The sequence below is a fragment of the Thamnophis elegans genome, unplaced genomic scaffold, assembly GCF_009769535.1.
Source record: "Thamnophis elegans isolate rThaEle1 unplaced genomic scaffold, rThaEle1.pri scaffold_133_arrow_ctg1, whole genome shotgun sequence".
Classification (NCBI taxonomy): Eukaryota; Metazoa; Chordata; class Lepidosauria; order Squamata; family Colubridae; genus Thamnophis; species Thamnophis elegans.
The window spans coordinates 28,808-50,465 of record NW_022473603.1 but is presented as its reverse complement, the minus strand read 5'-3'; the positions used below and the strand labels follow the sequence as shown (position 1 = coordinate 50,465).

General features: G+C 48.8%; 1 protein-coding gene across 1 annotated transcript in view; it reads right to left on the bottom strand.

Moving 5' to 3' along the window:
• Positions 1 to 12,118: 12,118 nt before the first annotated feature.
• Positions 12,119 to 21,658, bottom strand: part of PEX14 (peroxisomal biogenesis factor 14) — a 28,713-nt gene continuing 19,173 nt past the window's right edge. Inside the window, exons 6-7 of the mRNA XM_032238366.1 lie at positions 17,637 to 17,728; positions 12,119 to 13,624 (exon numbers count right to left, since the gene is read on the bottom strand). Coding sequence (XP_032094257.1) covers positions 13,171 to 13,624; positions 17,637 to 17,728 — 546 coding nt within the window. The 3' untranslated portion in view covers positions 12,119 to 13,170. The remainder of the gene's footprint in view (positions 13,625 to 17,636; positions 17,729 to 21,658) is intronic.

Here is a 21,658-nt window from a genome sequence, read left to right as displayed (position 1 = left end):
GACAGAGAGAGAGAGAGACAGACAGACAGAGAGAGAGAGACAGAGAAAGACAGAAACAGACAGACACACACACACACACACACACAGAGACAGAGAGAGAGAGACAGAAACAGACACACAGAGAAAGACACAGAGAGACAGAGAGAAACAGACAGAAACAGAGAGACACAGAGACACACAGAGAGACAGAGAGAGAGAGAAAGACAGAATCAGAGACACCCAGAGAGAAAGACAGAGACAGAGAGACAAAGAGAAAGACAGACAGAAACAGAGAGACACAGAGAGAGACACACACAGAGACAGAGAGAGAGAGAAAGACAGAATCAGAGACACACAGAGAGAAAGACACAGACAGACAAAGAGAAAGACAAACAGAAACAGAGACACAGAGAGAGAGACACACACACAGAGACAGAGAGAAAGACAGACAGAAACAGAGAGACAGAGACACACAGAGAGAAAGACAGACAGAAACAGAGACACAGAGAGAGACAGACACACACACACAGAGACAGAGAGAAAGACAGACAGAAACAGAGAGACAGAGACACACAGAGAGAAAGACAGACAGAAACAGAGACACAGAGAGAGACAGACACACACACACAGAGACAGAGAGAAAGACAGACAGAGACAGAGAGAGAAAGATAGAAACAGAGACACACAGGGAGAAAGACACACACAGAGACAGAGAGACAGAGAAAGAGAAAGACAGACAGAAACAGAGACACAGAGAGAGACAGACACACATAGAGAGACAGAGAGAGAGAAAGACAGACAGAAACAGAGACACACAGAGAGAGAAAGACAGAGACAGAGAGAAAGACACACACACACACAGAGAGAGAGAAGGCATGACTAATTAGAAGCCTTTCTTGCATACCCGGCCTGCTCCAGGAGCCTGGTGGGAGGTTTTCCCAAGCCATAGGAGAAGCAGAGAGTAGCTACGGTGTGAAGGACGAAACTCTACCACAAATGCTTACCTTCTCTGGCCTGGCCTCAAAATTCACCTCGAGTGTACGAAAGGCGGGGGGGGGGGGGGGGGGGGGGGAGAAGCAACTCGACACACATTCCTTTTGCACAGATTAATGTCCTACCCCAACTGCTACTCCGGGAATGGATTAATCTGCATAGTGGAAGGCCATGATTCAATCATAGTCAAGCTTTATTTGAACAAAAGGCAAGCTTCTCTATAACACTTTCCAATTTCTGTAATAATTTTTGCTGGCTTTGAACCAACATTTCCGCACAAACGAGGCTAAGATTTAGGAAGACATTTCAGCTTCGTTCTCTATTCTTCTCTTCTGAAGGGGGGAAAAATAACTTACTCCTATCCATGCAAATCACGGACACCGTTGTAATACTATGTCTTAAAAAAAACCCTCAGTCATTACTCTAGCTCTTATAACAAAAATCCCAAATCTATTTCTTTTATTTTTTCCTTTCGGCCCAGTGAAAATTTAGACTCCGGGACTCTGTAGGTGCCAATCATCCACACTATTGAAAAACTATTATTTATTAGAATACCCCAAATCAAACATAACTGCAGCTTTGGGTGGGGGGAAACCCACGTAGGTCCAATTTTCACGCTAGCTCTTTGTTTGCATATTAAGGCAGCTGGCCAGATTTGAGGTTGATAAAAATGATGGCTTTATAAGTATGTAGAGTATAAAGGATGTGGTGGCTCAGTGGGCCAAGACACTGAGCTTGTTGGTCAGAAAGGTCGGCAGTTCGAACCCCTACCGCTGCGTAACGGAGTGAGCTCCCATGACTTGTCCCAGCTTCTGCCAACCTAGCAGTTCGAAAGCATGTCAAAAATGCAAGTAGAAAAACAGGAACCATCTTTGATGGGAAGGTAACAGCGTTCCGTGCGACTTTGGGAGTTGAGTCATGCTGGCCACATGACCATGGAGACGTCTTCAGTCAGCGCCGGCTCTTCGGCTTTGAAAATGGAGATGAGCACCGCCCCCTAGAGTCGGGAACAACTAGCACATATATGCGAGGGGAAGCTTTACCTTACCTACACTGACCTCCTGGGAGAGGGGGAAAAAACCCCTCCGGTATTCCCAGATGTCCTTGGGACTTCCTTCTGCCATCTTTAAGTAGGCACATAAGCTACACTTTTCTACCCCAGAACAAGCAAAGGAACACTTAATCCGCCAAGGAACACTTAAAATCATAATGTGGTTTGAGGAAAGGGAGTCAGGAACCAGGATAAAGTCAATTGGCTTGGAGCTTCCAAACCAGCCTACCCAGAGGTCTTCGGTGAATCTACCAGTTTCCCCCAAACCAGCAAGAGTCACTGGGGGAGTCCCTCCTCCCACTTCCACCTTAAACTGAGCAAACTCCAAGAGGCTCGGATCCCGGTTTGAGGAGGAGGTGGGGTGTGTGTGTATGTGTCTCAGACTTGAAAAACCAAGGTGGCTTCTGTGCCAGATGGGACTTTCCTTGTTTTTTGAACGGTAAGCCGGCTTCAGTTACTCAGAATGGCTGACTACAATCTAATAAAAGACACACACACATACACACACAGCTTGAAAGAGAGAGAGGCAAAGCTGAGCCTCTCGCAACTTCCCTGCCCAAATATTATTTGCCACAAGAGATCGGATTAATTGCTATTTGCAAACTTGCATAGCGGGGCAGAACACAATTAATTAGCTGACGATTATGGCTTCGGAGGGGCCGCGCCATGTCCCTCGCCCCACCTTAGCTTTGGAGGAAGCCGGCTCCTGACCAACCAACAACCCACCCACCCCCTACCCAAAAAACAAAAAGATGAGTCTGCGAGAAAAGGCGAGTAAGGCAGCCGCCTTCTCCTTACGGCAGATGGTTTAATTATACGCCATTTTTTCCCCGACGGTCGAAGTTCGGGTTAGCGTCCGAATGGATCGCAGGCCTCTGGGAATCACAGCAACTGGGCTGCATGGAGGTAAAGGTTTCCCCCATACATGCGTGCTAGTCGTTCCCGACTCTAGGGGGCGGTGCTCATCTCTGTTTCAAAACCGAAGAGCCAGCGCTGTCCGGAGACATCTCCGTGGTCATGTGGCTGGCATGACTCAACTCCCGAAGTCGCATCGAATGCTCTTCCCTTCCCACCAAAGGTGGTCCCTATTTTTCTCCTTGCATTTTTTACGTGCTTTCGAACTGCTAGGTTGGCAGAAGCTGGGACAAATCACAGGAGCTCACTCCGTTACATGGTGCTAGGGATTCAAATACAATACAAATTGAACCAACCAATCCATCCATAAATTCCTAGTAGCCCTCACATTTGTTCGTCCACGCTGGATAAACCCAGGCAGGGCTAAAGAAGGCAGGGAACTCAATTAGAAAGCCTCCTTCTGTCCTTAGCCATAGTTTCTTGGAAAGGCTGCTAATTGTGGCCGGATAGCAAATATGTTTAAAAGCATCTCAACATGCTGCTCCATCCATCAAACGCACCTTTTTTTAATCCAGTTAAAAGGCTTTTTAATTGATGATCTGGGCCGTTGCTACCAAGGGCTTCCCGTACCTTTCTGGGTGATTAAAGTCTACTTTCAGGCAGCAGGAGTAAAAACCTTCCAAAGCGTAGCCCCTCTGACCCAAACCTCCAGCTCTACTCGCCAGTTTGGTGCTGGTGGTAATGGTGGGAAATGAGAGAAAGGGATGAAGGAGAGCGGGCCGTTGAAATTTAGCCCAACTCAGATTTCTCCCGATGTCACCCATTTTGTTCCTGTGGCAATTCACTCCCTGTAACTCCCTTCTTCCTCCCAGTTCGGGCCCTTTGCAGGAATTTCAACGGGCGTGGGAGGAGGAATGACAACCAGGCAGATGCTTTGCCACGTCTCTTTCCTTGCCAAAAGAAGGCGTTAGGCAGTGTGTGTGTGTGTGTGTGTGTGTGTCTTTGTGTGCGCACAAAGGCTTCGGAGGTGGCTCCCAGCCACACCTTAAAAGAGGCGCAGGGCGGTGAAGCTGGGGTTGAGGGGCAGGGCACCTCAGCGCCTTGCTTGGCACACAGGGTGCTCCGATGCCTGTGCCAGGTGAGCCAAAGCGTTTTGTAACACCCTGGGAACTCGAGAGAGGCAGGCCGTGGGGCGCAGCAGGGCATGGCCTCCAGAAGGACCTCTCTCTGCCCTCGGCCAGGAAAGGGGCTTGGCTTAACCTTCTGGGGTAAAAGGGGAAGTGGGGACAAGGCCTACCGCCAAAGGGCCACTCTTCAAACGGAATTCACTTGTGAGTTATTTCACGCGTGGCACCCTCTACAAAGGCAGGCATGGTAGAACATTTCCAAATCTTTTTCAGTCATCCTTCTCCTGCCTGCCTACCTATACTGAAAAGTACCACTCACCTGGTCTTTCTGTGCAGTTCCTACTCTGGGACCGGGGAGCTGACGAAATCTATGCGGCTCAGACAAACGAGTATTGCCACCCTCTTTAGCACCTCGCCAAAGGGGATGGGGGAAGGACATGGATCAGAATGCCTTCAAATCAGAGTTTTCTTTTCTGAATAAGGTCAAGGTTCCCCTCCAATGTATGTGCTGGTCGTTCCCGACTCTGGGGGGCAGTGCTCATCTCCGTTTCAAAGCCGAAGAGCCAGCGCTGTCCGAAGACGTCTCCGTGGTCATGTGGCCGGCACGACTCAACGCCGAAGGCGCACGGAACGCTGTTACCTCCCCCTCCTATTTTTCTACTTGCATTTTTTTACGTGCTTTCGAACTGCTAGGTTGGCAGAAGCTGAGACAAGTCACCGGAGCTCCCTCCGTTACGCAGCGCTGGGGATTCAAACTGCCGACCTTTCTGATCGACAAGCTCAGCATCTGAGCCACTGAGCCACCAAGTACTTCCTTCTGATACACTATGCTAACATAGCAACACAATCAACATATTGTGTCAATGCAACATTTGGTTGGGGAAGGGGGAATTAAACCCAGAGGGGGATGATTAAACCCAAACTGACTCGGAAGAAGCAGTTTTCTTCAGATGCTCGAAAGTTAAAACTCGTGGAAGGGACAGGGAGAAGGTGGCATCGAAGGCCACTGCAAATAATTTCAAACGTTTGATCTGAACATGGTTACTGTAAGACTTGGAAGATGTGACAACTCCAAAGCTGGCACTTCCTGCGCAGTTTTGGGAGGTGGGGGAGAAACCCACAAACGAAAGCTGAAAAATTGCCGCGTAAAGACAACTCGATCCCCTTCCTGGGGACAACTGGAAAAAGCCAACTGAAATTAGCAAGAACTTCTGTCGCGACCTTTCGGACTTGAGGGACCACTAAATTCATAATTTTAAATCCCGCCGACCACTAATATGATCCGCCTAATGACCGGCTGGGTGGGCGTGGCTAGGTGGTCATGTGACTGGGTGGCCGTGACCAACTCGATGTCACTCAGGTTGAGGGGCGCCTCACCAGCCTCTACTCACCCTTCCCAACCATCGCTTGCCCGCCTGAGCTCCTCAGGGCCCCCATAGGAAGCAGTTGCTGGAGCTAAGCAGCCCCCAGGAGAAAAAGTTGGTAAAAGAGCTCAGTTCAAATTGGATCTGACCGAGAAGGAGGCTCAGCAGAAGCACCTCACTGAGGACTAGGAGCATAGGCTTTCCAAGCAGAGGGAAGACCTGCGGGAGTGCAAGGCCAGGTACCGGCGCCTGGAGGCTCAGTGGGCTGAGATGCTCAGCCAGTTCCAGGCCATGATGCAGCCCCACTGGAACGAGGCCCTCCGGCTCTTCGTCACCAGCGGCTCTTCCCTCCAGCCTTCGCCCAAAGCCCCCCCACCAGGAGGCTGAAGCAGACCCCAGGTTGGAATTTCTGCCCCCCTCTGACCCCCACAAAAAGACCCCGAATGGGGAGACTCTCTGCAGCAACACAAGCGTTCATTGCACGTATCTGTCCCAGGGGCCGTAGTTTGAGGACCCCCTGGTTTAGTGCAATATTAAAAAAATGCGAATAATTTTTCTGAGGACCACCAAAATTTTCTCGCGGACCCCCAGTTGGTGACGGCTACTTTAGGAGACGACCCAGGGCTCACCACGTCCACCCCTGAGCACCAGGAACAAAGCTTCTCACGGCAGAAAATGAAAGGAACAGGGCAGGGCGACTGGTGTCCTCACCCCACCCTGGGAGAAGGGTGCCACCCGAGGACGGAGTGCTGCCCCCACTTGGGGTGGGTGGGAGGGAGGGAGAAGGCCGGCCAGGGGGCCTAGGCCCCACCAAACAGCAGAGACTCTCCCTTTGCCCCCCAGAGTTTCAATCCCTCCGTGGGGAAATCCGCTCGGCCCGAGAGGAAGGACTGGAAGAGTTCGGTGCCTGCGATGCCAACGAAGCCCCTGGGTTTCTCGTACCCAGACGAGGAGCTGCGAAACTACAAAAATAACGCCTTCCCGAGAAAGAACCGGGATAATCTCCTTTTCTAGAAGAGGCCTGGAGTGAGCCAGCGAGCTTCTGCCCCATTTCAAATATTTTTACCTTATTTGGGTGGCAGATATTATTTTTCTAAGGAAAGGAGGAAAAAGGAGCTGGACTTTTTCCTCTGGGCCAGCTACGGCCTCCTCCTCCTCCTCCGATTTCAAGGAGTGGGGGGGGGGGGCAGGGGGAGGAAAACAGGCGAAGGCAAATGTCATTCAGAAGGGAACGATGCTGACCCTCCCTACCCCAGTTACGTGAGGGCCGTTAAACTACCAGGCAACAGGCTGAAATCCAACTGATGCAGCACTGAGCCCAGGACTGGATTGAGCTTCGGACAGTGATAAAAAGGGACAGGAACAGAGCCCAAAATTTTTCCTTCCCTCCCTCCCTTTCCTTCCTTCACTCATTTCTTTCTTCCCTCCTTTTCTTCCTTCCTTTCCTTCCTTTTCCCAACTTCCTTCCTTTCCTTCCCTCCTTTCTTCCTTCCCTCCCTTTCTTCCTTCCTTTCGTTCCTCTTCCCAACTTCCTTCCTTTCCTTCCTTCCCTTCTTTCCTTCCTTCCCCACTTCCTTCCTTCCTTCCGTTCCTCTTCCCAACTCCTTCCTTCCCTCCTTTCTTCCTTTCCTTCCTTCCCTCCATTCCTCCCTCCCTTCCCTCCTTCCTTTCCTCCTTCCTTCCTTTCCTTCCTTCCTCTTCCCAACTTCCTTCCTTCCCTTTCTTCCTTTCCTTCCTTCCCTCCATTCCTCCCTTTCTTCTCTCCCTCCCTTCCTTTCCTCCCTCCCTTCCTCCTCCAGCCACATCACGCAAAGGTGAGGCTCATTGTTTATAACCAAAACCACACACAACATTTAAAACCTGGCAGCACCGCAGTCACACCTGCAGCTCGGCCACAGGGGAGTCAGGGCGCAAACGTCACAACCTAAACCTGCCATCCTTAAGACTTACCTTTGTGGGTCGGCAACACACACAGATCCAAAGCACAAAAGAATCAAGCGAGCGACACTTTGAATATATCTGGCTTTGCTTCACAAAACTCCCCAAGACCTTGGTGTGGTTTGGCCTTCGCAAATGGCATCCACGGTTTATCTGGGGTTTATCAACCGTGGCTTATTGTTTCACCTCTTGCGGCCTGAAAGGCCAATTTCTGTGGCAAAAAAAGGTAAAATTCACAGCAGGTACGCAGCGCCACTGAGTGTTGGTGGTTCAGTAAACCAGCATTGCTCTCGAGGACAAATTAAACTCAGTTTAATCGATTCAAGGGAGCCGATTGCTCTTTTTCTAGGCCCGACCTAGAATAGCATAACAGAGTTGGAAGGGGCCTTGGAGGTCTTCTAGTCCAACCCCCTGCTTAGGCAGGAAACCCTACACTACTTCAGACAAATAGTTATCCAACATCTTCTTAAAAACCTCCAGTGTTGGGGCATTCACAACTTCTGGAGGCAAGTTGTCCCATTGATTAATTGTTCTGTCAGGAAATTTCTCCTCAGTTCTAAGTTGCTTCTCTCCCTGATTAGTTTCCACCCATTGCTTCTTCTCCTGGTGCTTTGGAGAATAATTTGACACCCTCTTCTTTGTGGCAGCCCCTGAGATATTGGAAGACTGCTATCACGTCTCCCCTAGTCCTTCTTTTCATTAAACTATGGTACACATACCCAGTTCCTGCAGCCGTTCTTCGTATGTTTTAGCCTCCAGTCTCCTACCTTACAAGGTGGTTGTTAGGGGTAAAAAAAAAGGGGAAAGCACTTGACAGGTCCCTTTGAGACCCTCAACAAAAGGGCAGCCTATAAACCAACAAATGAAGATTTACAAGCGAATGAAAGAGTTTTTCGTTGGAGACAAAAGATTTTTTTTTTAACTTTCCGTGCAATATAAATGGTTTCCTTTCTGGCTGACCACTTTTCCATCTACGGCTTGACCTGATTTGCAAAATGCTTCACTTCCCAGCATGACATTCAAGGCTCTGCTTGAGGTAAGGCCCCAGTCCTCACGATTGGCCGCTGGGGTCGGGGAAAAACACAACGGGTGAATCGGGATTTCTTTTTTCTTCTTCACAACGCACGAAGGAAAAACAGTGAAAAAGCAAAGCAGCAAAAGGCCTGTTTCTGCGCAAAAAAAAAAATTAAAATTAAAAATCCGAAGTTAGAAACGAAGGTTGGTTTCCATTTCCAAGTAAAAATTGAGATTGGCAGGAGATTTTTGTGTGTGTGGTGCATTTTAATAATTCATTTTAATGTGACTTAAATTGAGCTTCACAGGAGGGGAGGAAAGAGATACGGAGCAACTTAAACCCCTCCCCACTCAAAAAAAGCCCCCTTCATTTGGATCTTTGAATAAGCCACTTTCACAACCAAGAGGAAACCCATTATCAGTGGTGAAATTCAATGGTGAAAAGAGTCAGGTTCTACATGTAGGCAAGAAAAACGAAATGCACAGGTAGAGTATAGGTGGTACCTTGCTCAATAGTAGTAACTGTGAGAGGGATCTTGGAGTCCTAGTGGACAACCATTTAAATAGGAGCCAGCCGTGTGCAGCAGCTGCCAAAAAAGCCAACACAGTTCTAGGCTGCATAAACAGAGGGAGAGAATCAAGATCACGTGAAGGGTTAATACCACTTTATAAGGCCACACTTGGAATCCTGCATCCAGTTTTGGTTGCCATGATGTAGAAAAGATGTGGAGACTCTAGAAAGAGTGCAGAGAAGAGCAACCAAGAGGATTAGGGGACTGGAGGCTGAAACATAGGAAGAATGGTTGCAGGAACTGGGTATGTCTAGTTGAATTAAAAGAAGGACTAGGGGAGACATGATAGCAGTCTTCCAATATCTCAGGGGTTGCCCCAAAGAGGGAGTCAAGCTATTCTCCAAGGCAGCTGAGGGTAGAACAAGAAGCAATGGGTGGAAACTAATCAAGGAGAGAAGCAACTTAGAACTGAGGAGAAATTTCCTGACAGTGAGAACAATTAATCAGTGGAACAGAAGTTGCCTCCATAAGTTGTGAATGTCTCAACACTGGAAGTCTTTAAGAAAAAGTTGGATAGCCATTTGTCTGAAACGGTATAGGATTTCCTGCTTAGGCAAGGGATTGGACTCAGTGGTGAGATTCAATTTTTTTTACTACCAGTTCTGTGGGCATGGTGTGGCTGGGTGGGCATGGCAGGGGAAGGATACTGCAAAATCTCCATTCCCTCCCCACTCCAGGGGGAGGATACTGTAAAATTCCCATTCTCTCCCCACTCCAGGGGGAGGATATTGCAAAATCCCAATTCCCTCCCCACTCCAGAGGAAGGATCCTGCAAATCCCCCACTCCCTCCCCACTCTGGGGCCAGCCAGAGGTGGCATTTGCCGGTTCTCCAAACTACTCAAAATGTCCACTACCGGTTCTCCAGAACCTGCTGGATTTCAGCCCCGGTTGGACTAGAAGACCTCCAAGATCCCTTCCATCTCCGTTATTCTATATTCTAATATTCAACTCCCAAAGTCTCCCTTGCTCCTTGCAAGCCGCCAGCCGCTGTTCATTCTTCACCTGGGCTGGCCTCGTTCCTTCTCTCTCTATTTACGCCTGACGCTGAAAAGTTTTCCCTCCGGCGTTTGAACCTGCTGTTTGTATCCGACAAGGATTCTTGGCTAGCGGGAGGTGAACGAGAGGGGAGGTGGGCAGGAGGAATCGGCCAGAAAGTGGTTTGAGAATCCTCTTTAACAATTTGCCCTCTTTTAGCAAAAACTAACGTTCCTCCTGGACATGAAAGGAGAGGGAGAGCGAGGAAAGACCTTTTCATCCATTTAAGGAATGAGAAATCATCGCATTCACCAACAGGTCTAAATACAGTAATGGAACGGTCCCTTCTCTCTCTCCCCCCCCCCCCCCCCCCGCAAAGCAGGGATATGTCAAGGCCAGCACTTTGCACGGGGTTCGGGTTCAGGGAGGGGGGCGGGAGAAAAACCTTGGGGAGTCCCTGGAGCGCATCTCTGTCGGTCAAAGCAGACAGCAGCGAGATCGATAACCCTGGATCTGCGATGGGGCCGTTCCATCCAGTTCCTAAATATAATTTGAAGGGGAGGGGGAAATCAAATAAATTTGGCCGTTATTCCGCATGCCTTTTTTGCGGGGGGGTGTGGGGGTGGATTTCCCCTAAGTAGTTGTTGGATCTGTCAGCAGAGGGTGGCTCCTTGGTCGGTTTTATTCCCCCCACCCCACAGTATTCTAGCCAGAAATGTGTTTTTTTTACAGTTCTGGCTGAATCTGTTATTAGATTAGGAGTGATAGTGCCTCCTTCCTTACACATAGTTGCATAGGTAGGTGCACAAACACACACACACACACACACACACACACACACCCCACAATGGGATTTCATTTCCTCTTGCACATGTCTTCATTGCTATGATAAATTTAAATACCATGTTCCCCCGAAAATAAGACAGGGCCTTATTTTCTTTTGACCCTCCAAAAATAAGAACTTGGCCTTATTTTCGGGGAGGTCTTATCATTTTTGAGGTGCAGGAAGCAGCGAGCGTGGTCACCTCATGGCGGCTGCTGTATTTTCGGGGGGGGGGGGCTTATTTTAGCACATGCGCTCAAAAGCCCGATTGGGCTTATTATAAACCCAGGAGGTTTTATTTTCGGGGAAACAGGTTAGGATCATACTTGGGTTCCCCAATGGGTAAATTGGGTACTTTGCTTTTTAGAGAGGAAAGGACACCACCAGGTGAAGCTGTTTTACAGACAGATTTAAGAAGCCTCCAAAGACACCTGCAACAGCCCTAGCCAAACCACGGACTCAACAACAAGGAGTGAGTGGATGATAATCAGGCTTCGCTTTGGTTCACCAACTAAGCAAGAGTCTAAAATTTACAAACTTACAATGGTGGTTGAGTCGCAGGCTGGCAGACCAACACAATCAACCTGGTTACTTTAAAACCCTTTTTATACCCCCAGCCCAACAGCCTTGTGCAGGCAAGTGGTAAAACCCACAGATCCAGGTGAGAATCCACAGCCATCATCCACAGCCAGAAGAAACGAAACTATGGGGTTAAAGGAGAAATCGTGAAAGAGAAGGTTCTCCGTAAAGGAAAAAGGTGGAATTCCAGCGGTTGAGACTAAAATAATCGGTTAGCTTTCTGAAGGACTCAACAGTGACACAATTCCCCTCCACCAAGATCCTGAGTCCTTTCGCTCCTTTTCTCAAGTGAAAACCGCCGATAGTGAGGAAAGGAAGGAAGGAAGGAAAGAAAGAGGGAGAAAGAAAGAAAAAAGAGGGAAGGAAGGGAGAGAGAAGGAAGAAAGAAAGAAAGAAAGAAAGAAGGAAGGAAAGAAGGGAGGGAAGAAAGAAAGGGGGAGGGAGGGGAGAGAGAGAAGAAAGAAAGAGGAAGGAAGGAGGGTGGGAGAGAGAGAGAAGAAAGAAGGAAGGAGGAGGGAGGGAAGGGAGAGGAGAAAGAAAGGAAGGAAGAAAGGGAGGCAGGGAAGAGAGAGAAGAAAGAAGGAAAGAAAGAAGGAAAGAAGAAGGAAGGAAGGAAGACGTGAAGGAGGGAGGGAGGGAAGGAAGGGAGAAGAAAGATAGAAAGGAAGGAAGAGGAAGGCAGGGAAGAGAGAGAAGAAAGGAAGAATAAAAGAAAGAATGAAAGAAAGAAGGAAAGAAGAAGAAAGGAAGGAAGGGAGAGAGAAGGAGGAAAGAAAGAAAGAAAGAAAGATAGAAAGAAAGAAAGAAAACGAAAGGAAGGCAGAGATAGACTAGCCACCACCCAGAGTGAAACAGTGGTAACTCATATTTATTACAATTATATACAGTCATATTTTATACTGGAATTCTATACATGATCACACAGATGAGCACGGTTCGCTGGGTCCTCTCGGCGAGGACGATGCGCAATAAGAGGAGGCTCGCGATGTTTGTCACTGGTTTCGAGGCTCTTTTAATGACGGGAATGGAAACCAACACCGCGGCGACACTCAAGGACATGACGCCAGAGAACGGGGTTTCCTTTTCTCCACCCAACCGGGCCATAGACGGGAGGACGGGGAGGAGGAAGGAAGGGGGGCGGTCCCTCACACACAGGTCCCCACCCATGAGGGAAAGATGGAAATAGCTCCATTGGGGGGATTGAGCTAGGACGCAGCTGAAGCCCCAGTGGCCACAGCCCAGCCCCACAGGCAGGGAAGGGGGAACCGTGCCAAGCGGGGGTCTCTTTGGGCAAGATCGGGGCCCCTGGAAAGTTGTAGGCAGGTTCCCACCTTCTGATGGTGGAACAAGCAGGAAGAGGTGGAGAAAGGGGTGCAGGAAAGAGGGCAAGAGGGTGGGGTTGCCTTGAGCCTGAAATCCCCACTCTTTCGGGCACCAGCAGCTTTTCTGCAAAGAAACCAATCTGAAAGCTAAGAGCGGAAGCGAGCACCCTTTGGCCCTCCAGGCTGAACGCAATAAATAAAGAGGGTGAGTGAGGAAGGCCAGAAGCCCCCCGAGAGGAAGAAGGGCAGGTGGGAATGAGGGGGTCCCCACTCCGCCAATGGAAATGTTTGTGCTTGCTTAGGCAGCTGGATGGGTGGGAATCAGTGTGGGAAGGGGGGGGAGATGAGCAGAGCGGCTGGCCCCACAGATGGAGGTCTGTCTGCAGAGGGACAGTGAGAGGAGACCCGGAGGGGCCGAGGGTTGGCAGTGGAGGAGAGGTGGGGAGGGAGAGGAGGGCCCATCACCTGCTTGGCGTGCGAGATCGGGGAGAGCCGCAGAAGTGAGGTGAGGGGGAGATTGGAGCCTTGGTGAAGAAAGATTGAGATGGGTGGGTGAGGGGGCCATGAGCGCCTCGAGCTAGTCAATTTCGTTCTCATTACTGGCACCTTCGGGCCTCCGCAGCTTCTCCACCTGTTCGTTTATCTGCCCGTCGCCTCCTCGCCGATCCTCTGTCTGGACATCCTCTTCATCCGGGCGGTTGTCCTCCTCTTCTTCCTCCTCCTCCTCCTCTATACGAGCCTGCTCCTCCCTTTTCTCCTCTTCCCCTTGCACCTCCATCCGCACTTGGCCCGTCAGGTCAATCATTGCCTCCCCTTCTTCCGCAGGGCTCAAGAGGTGGCAGCCCACCTTGGTCCCTTCGGGGCTGTGGTTTTCCTTGACGGGCGAAGGGGAGTTGGACTCGTTGCTGACTGGAGAGATGTCGCTGCTGGTGTTGTGGTTGTTGGTCACCGGATTAGAAGGGGAAGCGGGCTTCACCGGCATCTGCCAGGAGAGGATTTTGGGGGCTGATGGCGAAGGAGGAAACTGTCTTCTGGAGAAGAAAGGAGAGAAAAAAGGAGCAGGTCGACATTTTTTAACACAGAAAAGGAAATAATTTTCTGGGAGGGACGCTATGTTAGAATATTCATGACTGGGAGAGACATGGTAACATGGTCAGCCAATGAATAGGCATAGCAACTAAGTCAACCCATGGAACTTAAAACAGATTGGAGTCTGTGCTGAGAATCGAAACTGAAACTACTCTGTCTGCTCTGAACTCTGAGATGAAACTAACTGTTCTCTCCTGCTTGTGTTCTGCTTGTAACTTCTACCTATCTACTATTGGTATTGTGCATTTATTCATCTGTTATTATGTATATAAAGAAGTTAATGAATCCAGCTGAATCAGTTATCTGTGTCTGCTCCCTGGATTTGATTTTTCTGCAACAAACTCTGAAACGCTATTCAATTAACTCCTACGGCTAAGAATCCAATCGCTGGAATAGTAAGTCATCTCAGGGTCAACAACACAATACACACAGACGCACACACACACACACACACTTCTTTTTACAGCTTCCAGGGAAGGACATTTATGGACATTTAAAAGAAAAACGCGATGTTGGAAACCGACTGCCCCTTTAAAAAAAAAAGTCTGTGACACTGGCCGGGTCCTTTCCAGGTGGTGCAGAGGAAAGGAAGGGCCACTCGGCTGGAGGGCAGGAACCATAGAAACCGCTGGACAGACGAACCGTCTGAATGGATAGCAGGCAGTTTCCCGTTTGTGGGAATCTGGGGTGGATCATCTCAAAGATGCCATCTGTGGGGGGGGGGGGGGTTCCTTGATTTACAACTATCTGTTTAGTGACCATTCGAATGGCGGTGGGGAAAAAAGTGCCATTTTATGATTTTTGATTAAAAAATCAGAGGCTTGGCAAGTGGCCTGCATTTATGATGGGCTCACGAGATCCTCTTTTGCGACCTTCCGAACAAGCAAAGTTAAATAGGGAAGCCAGGTTTGCTTAACAACTTGTGTTACTCACTTAACAACGGCAGGAATTTCACCGAACAAATGTTTTCAAGGAAGATCGAAAACTCCCTTAACAACAGTCTTGCTTAGTAACTTTGCACGGCCGTAAGTCGGGGGCTCCCTGTTATTTATTTAGGGCAGGGATTTCTGGATCACTGATTAATCGGATCCCCATTCCACAAAGGCCAGACAAGGGAGGTTTTGGTTACCGCCTGTTCTGAGCAAGGCTTACCGAGAGCATGAAGCAAACTCCTTGTCCCGACAAAAACCCCTTTTATTAATTTATTCTGAATTCTGTTCATTCACATCCAGCAAAGTCTTTCAAGGGAGGATTTACAGTCACAGACCTTATCTGCCTTGGAGAGCTGCCAGGCCGATCTCTGCAGAACTTGGCCAGGAGTCTTGGGGAGTCACGAAAAAATGAAGCGAACTGATTGCCTCCTGCAAACTCCACTCCCCTTTCGCTCCTCTTTTATTTCTCCTGGGAGGGGCCATTCATCGTCCACCTGTGGCCTTACTCCCAAGTCAACCCCTGTTCTTTTGCTGTTCCCTTATCCTGGCAACTCTGGGCATGCGCACACTGGGAACAGGCTCCAGCTGTTCTTCTGCCTCACTGATGTCTGACTCTGAAGGCAGCTGATAACTGTCAGATGGCTGTGGCCCCCTCTCTGCCTCCGACACAGAGCCCTCATCAGAGCCTTCCCCAGACTCCAGGACCGGCCCATGCTCCTCCCCAACCTCCTCACTGTCCGAATCTGCAGCCAGCTCTGCTGGCTGTTGGCGGGCCACAACACCCCCCCCTCCACCCACCCACCCCCATGGGATGTTCTGAGCAAAAGATAAGCTGCTCTGAGCCAGAGTGGCTTTACAAACTTTATATGCCATGCTGAGTTCAGCGGCCAAATTGCTGTGACCAGCTCACCGGGAGACAATTTAACAATTTCAATATAGTTATGTTAAGCAAATTTTTAAAAAATCACTTTAATTTTTGAAATCATTCACGTTTCACTCCGTCCCTCCTTTGGCTTCCATTCCACCATTTCCACCAGCTCAAGGTTAACTCAGCCTTCCATCTTTCAGAGAAAGATAAAATGAGGACCCAGATTGTTGGGGGTCAAAGGCTGACTCTGTAAACCGCTTAGAGAGGGCTGTAAAAGCACTATGAAGCGGTATATAAGTCTAAGTGCTCTTCCTTCCTTCCTTCCTTCCTTCCTTCCTTCCTTCCTTCCTTCCTTCCTTCCTTCCATCCTCCCTTCCTTTCCTTCCTTCCATCCTCCCTTCCTTTCCTTCCTTCCTTCCATCCTCCCTTCCTTTCCTTCCTTCCTCCCTTTCTTTCCTTCCATCCTCCTTTCCTTTCCTTTCTCTTCCTTCCTTCCTTTGTTCTTCCTTCCTTCCATTCCTTCCTTCCTTTCCTTCCATCCATCCTCCCTTCCTTTCCTTTCCCTTCCTTCGTCCTTCCTTCCTTCCTTCCTTCCTTCCTTCCTTCCTTCCTTCCTTCCATTCCTTCCTTCCTTCCTTCCTTCCGTTCCATCCTTCCCTCCCAGTGGTTAGAATGCAGTATTGCAGGCTAACTCTGCCCACTGCCAGGAGTTCAATCCTGACCGACTGGCTCAAAGTTGTCTCAGCCTTGCGTCCTTCCAAGGTCAGTAAAATGAGGACCCAGATGGTTGGGGGCAACAGGCTGGCATTGCAAAGCGTTTAGAGAGGGCTGTAAAAGCGCTGTGAAGCGGTATATAAGTCTAAGGGCTATTGCCATTTCTTTATTGTATTAGTGTAACTCCTGCATTGCAGCCAGTGGTCTTGAACCCCATGGGGAGGGGGACTCACATCACAGAGCTGGATTTATCTCTGTTTTTTTCTAACTGACCTTGGAGCGGTTCCTTCCTCAAACAGGGATTCATTTCTCTTGCTCCGGGCTTCCCTGGGAATATCTGGTCATCACCCGAAAGTCATTCCCATGTAAGAATCTTTCCCCCATCCCCAAAATGCTTGATCCCCTGAGCCACTCCCGACCTCTGCTGGGGAAGCATTCCTCCCTCCGAATCTCCCCTCTCCTCTGCGTGTAGAGAAGCCAATGCCACCCCATCATTCACCAGTATCGTAAACGCTATCAGAAATTCAATTTAAGAGACTTTTGCTTGGATCCCGTGACACGGGCTCCTGGCTTGGCGGCGGAGGGAGGGTCCTCGGCTCTCTGTTTATTTATTTTAAGAAATATATTTTCCAAGAGCCACTTATCTCCCCAGCTGCATTACCACACCAGCCGCACAATCCCCACTAACAATAAATGAATTTCTCCTTAATGACAAGATGTCCTCCCGCGGACACACAGATACAGCACGGCTGCCCTTGTGCGAGCTCGCCTTGACGCTACGGGCAGGGACTGAATATTGAAATTGGGGTGGGGGGTTGCAGTGGGAAGGGAGGAGGGGCTGACTCAGCACCCCCCCACTCTCTCTCCCTGCAGCTCATCAGCGCCACCTTCCCCCTCTGAGAGAGTTGGCGTGATAAAAAGAATTTTGGCAAATAATAACAGGCCCCTTTCTGATTTCCTCTTCCAAGGTGCCCTGAGCCCCTTGGACAGTGGGGAAATTAAAAAAAAACTACTACTGGTTCTGTGGGCATGGCTTGATGGGCATGGCAGGGGAAGGATGCTGCAAAATCTCCATTCCCTCCCCACTCCTTGGGGAAGGATACTGCAAAATCCCCATTCTCTCCCCACTCCTGGTGGAAGGATACTGCAAATTCCCTATTCCCTCCCTGCTCCTTGGGGAAGGATACTGCAAAATCTCCATTGAATTGGTAGCCTGAAAACCGGACGATGAATGAAAACGGAGAGATTGTGTGGAAGGATACAGAGGAGAGAAAGACGCAGGCGGTGGAAGGGAGCCTGCGAATTGTATTTTATTTCGCTAGGTTGAGAGGTGGCTGGTCCTCGTTTCGTGGGCAACGAAGTTTCGTTTTAATATGTGCCAATGGGTGTACATTCAAAGTGACAAATAAAGTTATTCCAAAAAGCTCTTTTATTTCCTACCTGTTCAGGAGGAGCCCTTTCAACGAATAGATCTCCGACTTCAACTCACTGATACTCTGAGACTCCAAAATCCAGTTGGTCGATGTGGTGGCCTAAGAGGGAAAGTAGCGGCTGGAGTCAAAACTCGGGAAAAGTTTCTCCCTTGAAGAATAGAATCTCAAAACGTGTGTCTAGCAGTGGCTCCCTTTCCAGGACACTTCCCAAAAATCTACCCCCGCCCACAAGAGGTGCCAATCACAAAAAATGGCTTCAGACTGGCACCCACCGTTCCCTTTTTTTATCAAAGCCAAAGAGAGGATACGCAGAAGGTGGGTGCTGTAAAAAAATGTGAGGCAATGCGCATATGTATGTATGTATGTATGTTTGTGTGTATGTGTATGTGTATGTATGTACGTATGTATGTATATGAACCCTTCCCTGACACTCAATGAAGTCTTCACTGGCTTTAAAAGCAAGGTTTAGATGAGTGCGTTTCGAGGTGGTTTCGTTTGGTTTAGCTTAGCTTAGAATAAGGAATAGGAATAGGAAAGAATAGAGTAGAGTAGAGTAGAATAAGGAATAGAACAGAACAGAATAAATAAGGAATGGGGTGGAATAGAATAAGGAATGGAATGGAATAAGGAATGGAATGGAATAGAATAAGAATGGAATAGAGTAGAATAAGGAATGGAATGGAATAGAATAAAGAATGGAATGAAATAGAATAAAGAATGGAGTGGAGTGGAATAGAATAGAATAAGGAATGGAATGGAGTGGAGTGGAATAGAATAGAATAAATAATGGAATGGAATAGAATAAGGAATGGAATGGAATAGAATAAGGAATGGAATGGAGTGGAATAGAATAAGGAATAGAATAAGGAATAGAATAAGGAATAGAACAGAAGAGAATAAATAAAAAATGGAGTGGAGTGGAATAAAATAGAATAGAATAAGGAATGGAATGGAATAAAATAGAATAGAGGAGAAACTTCCTAACTGGTTCTTTTAAAGAAGAGTCTGTATAGTCACTTATCTAAAATGGCATAAGTCCTCCTGCTTGAGCAGGGGGCTGGACTAGAAGTCCTCCAAGGTCCCTTCCAGCTCATTCCATTCTAATCTAATAAAGGTGAAATTGGGGAGAAACTTCCTAACAGTGAGGACAATTAACCGGCTTGCCTTCAGAAGTTACGGCTGCTCCATCACTGGAGATTTTTTTAAAAGAAGAAACCGGACAGCCCTCTGTCTGAAGTGGCACAGGGTCTCCTGCTTGAGCAGGGGGTTCGGCTAGAAGACCTCCAAGGTCCCTTCCAGCTCTATTCCAATTGACCATTTTTTGCAGGAGAGCTGATCCAGAGATTATTGTTGACCGATTGTCCTGGGGAGGGGGGGGGTGGCAGAGCGGTGTTGTGGGGTTCAGGCGTCAGGCTCAACAGCGGGGAGGCCTGGATTAGCAGGAGATGCCACGAGAGGCAGGGCACATGTGTTTGCAAACTGCCACCCTGTGCCCAGCTCAGAATGAATGGGATTCTGATTTCCAAGCAGGGCTAAGGAGCCTCCACTTTGCTGAGGTTTAACAGGCAGCTCCAGAGTCTGTTCTGGCTGGCGTTGTCACAGCTGGCAAAGCAGGCGCAGATGTGGTCCCGGGGGGGGGGGAATGTTTCTCCCCACTCCACGCTGCCTGGCAGCCACTGTTTTGGCTCTCCCGTAGGTCCTTTGAAAGCCCGGAGAAGCACATTAAGGGGAGAGCTTTCCAAGTGGCTGGCCTGCCAAAGGCACATCTGGTGCCAGATGCTGGAGGGTTTCGGAGAGAGGAAACCTGACATCTGGGCCTTTTTAAGGCAGCCTCTTTTAAACACAACACAGAGAAAGCAACGCAGATGCACACGCAGAGTGGAAAATGTACGTCTGGAGCCTGGCCTGCATCTTCTCCTTCTCTCCCCCCCACCCTTTTTGAAAACTGGGTGTAAATTCTTTTAATTGCTTCAAGCCTCTCTCTTTAATTCTTGCAACATGCTGCTAATAAGCGGATAGAAAAACTTACACTGCAGCTGAAAAAACTCTTACTTTTCCTGTTTGTCTTTACTCTACAGTTTATAAGTTCAGCCAAGTCTGTCCCCCCCCCACCCTCTTTCTCTCTCTACCTCTGTCTTTCTGTCTCTCTTTATTTTTCTGTCTCTGTCTTTTTGTTTCTGTCTCTCTGTCTTTCTGTCTCTCTCTGTCTCTTTCTTTCTCTTTCTCTCTGTCTCTCTCTTTCTCTCTTTGTCTCTCCCTTTCTCTGTCTTTCTTTCTCTCTGTCTTTCTGTCTCTGTCTCTTTCTTTCTCTCTCTCTCTCTGTCTCTTTCTCTCTTTGTCTCTTTCTGTGTGTGTCTCTGTTTCTCTGTTTTTCTCTCTCTCTCTTTCTCTCTGTGTGTCTCTGTTTCTCTGTTTCTCTCTCTCTTTCTCTCTCTCTGTGTGTCTCTGTTTCTGTGTCTGTCTATCTCTCCCTCTCTTTCTCTTTCTTTCTCTCTGTCTGTCTCTTTCTGTCTGTTTCTGTCTCTCTGTCTCTCTCTCTGTCTCTCTGTGTCTCTTTCTCCCTTGTCTCTCTGTGTGTGTGTGTCTCTCTCTCTCTGTTCTGTTTCTCTGTCTCTTTGTCTCTCTCTCTTTCTCTTTCTGTCTTTGTCTCTATTTCTTTCTGTCTCTCTGTTTCTCTATCTGTCTCTCTCTCTCTTTGTCTCTCTCTGCGTGTCTCTCTCTCTCTCTGTTCTCCCTGTTTCTCTGTCTGTCTGTCTATCTCTCTCTTTCTTTCTCTCTCTCTGTCTGTGTCTCTCCCTCTTTCGGTCTCTCTCTCTCTCTGTATGCATGAAGATAGTTTTTGATTGTTAGGGCAGAATGCTGCTATATTAAGATGTGTATGTTTGTGTATTTTTTTTTAAAAAATGGGGGGGGGGGAGTCTTTTGAACTTTCCCCTCCCCCCCCATCCTTGAAGCCTCCGTGCTTTTTCCTTTAAAGCATGACATGTGCTCTTAATAGTAACATTTCAGACTGAAATCCTGTTTCCTGCCGGGCTGCAGGCCACCCAAGACAGTTAAAAGAGGGCATGAAATGAAACACAAACAGGGTGTGTGTGTGTTTGTGTGTGTGTGTGTGTGTGTTTCCTGGCTCATGGATGCTCTAGGTATCCCCACTGCCTGGTCTCCCCACATCCGTCCCCATGGACCACCTCCTAAATGACGGGGGAAATGGGAATGCTCAGTAATTTTTTGGGGACCGTTTCTTCATTCACTCCATTCAATCCTTTCATTGATCCCTTGAGATTCTTCAGTTGGCACTGGCAGTCAGCTAGCCCAGCGGTCACCAACTGGTGATCCACAAGCAAATTTGGGTGATCCACAGAAACATTATTTGCATTTTTTATATTGCACTAAATCGGGGCTCCTCAAACTACGGCCCCTGGGATGGATACGTGTAATGAACGCTTGTGTTGCTGCAGAGAGTCTTCCCCTTTGGGGTCTTTTTGTGAGGGTCGGAGGGGGGCAGAAATCCCAACTTGGGGTCTGCTTCAGCCTCCTGGTGGGGGGCTTTGGGCGAAGGCTGGAGGGAAGAGCCGCTGGTGGAGAAGAGCCGGAGGGTCTTGTTCCAGTGGGGCTGCATCATGGCCTGGAACTGGCTTTTCCAGCAATGGTGTGGGGAGGGGGGAGTTGGGGAAAAAAAGCTTACAAAACTTTTGCAAATTGCTGGAAAGTTTGTCGGGAAGAGAGATACCTTGGAGGTAGCCAGTTCTTGGGTCAACTCCTGGATTTTCTGCTGCTGTTGAATGAGCAGCTCCTGGACCGAGGCTAAAGTGGTCTGGAGCTGAGTCACTGTGCAAGGAAAGGGGAGAGAAAGATGATTAAATTAGGACAGGCACACAAGGAAAAGAACAAGAGAGAGAAAGAGAGGGAGAGAGAAGGAGAGAGAGGGGGGAGAGGGAGGGAGAGGGGGGAGGGGGAGAGAGACAGAGAAAGAGAGGGAGAGAGAGAAAGAGGGGGTGAGAGGGAGAGAGGGGGAGGGAGGGGAAGAGA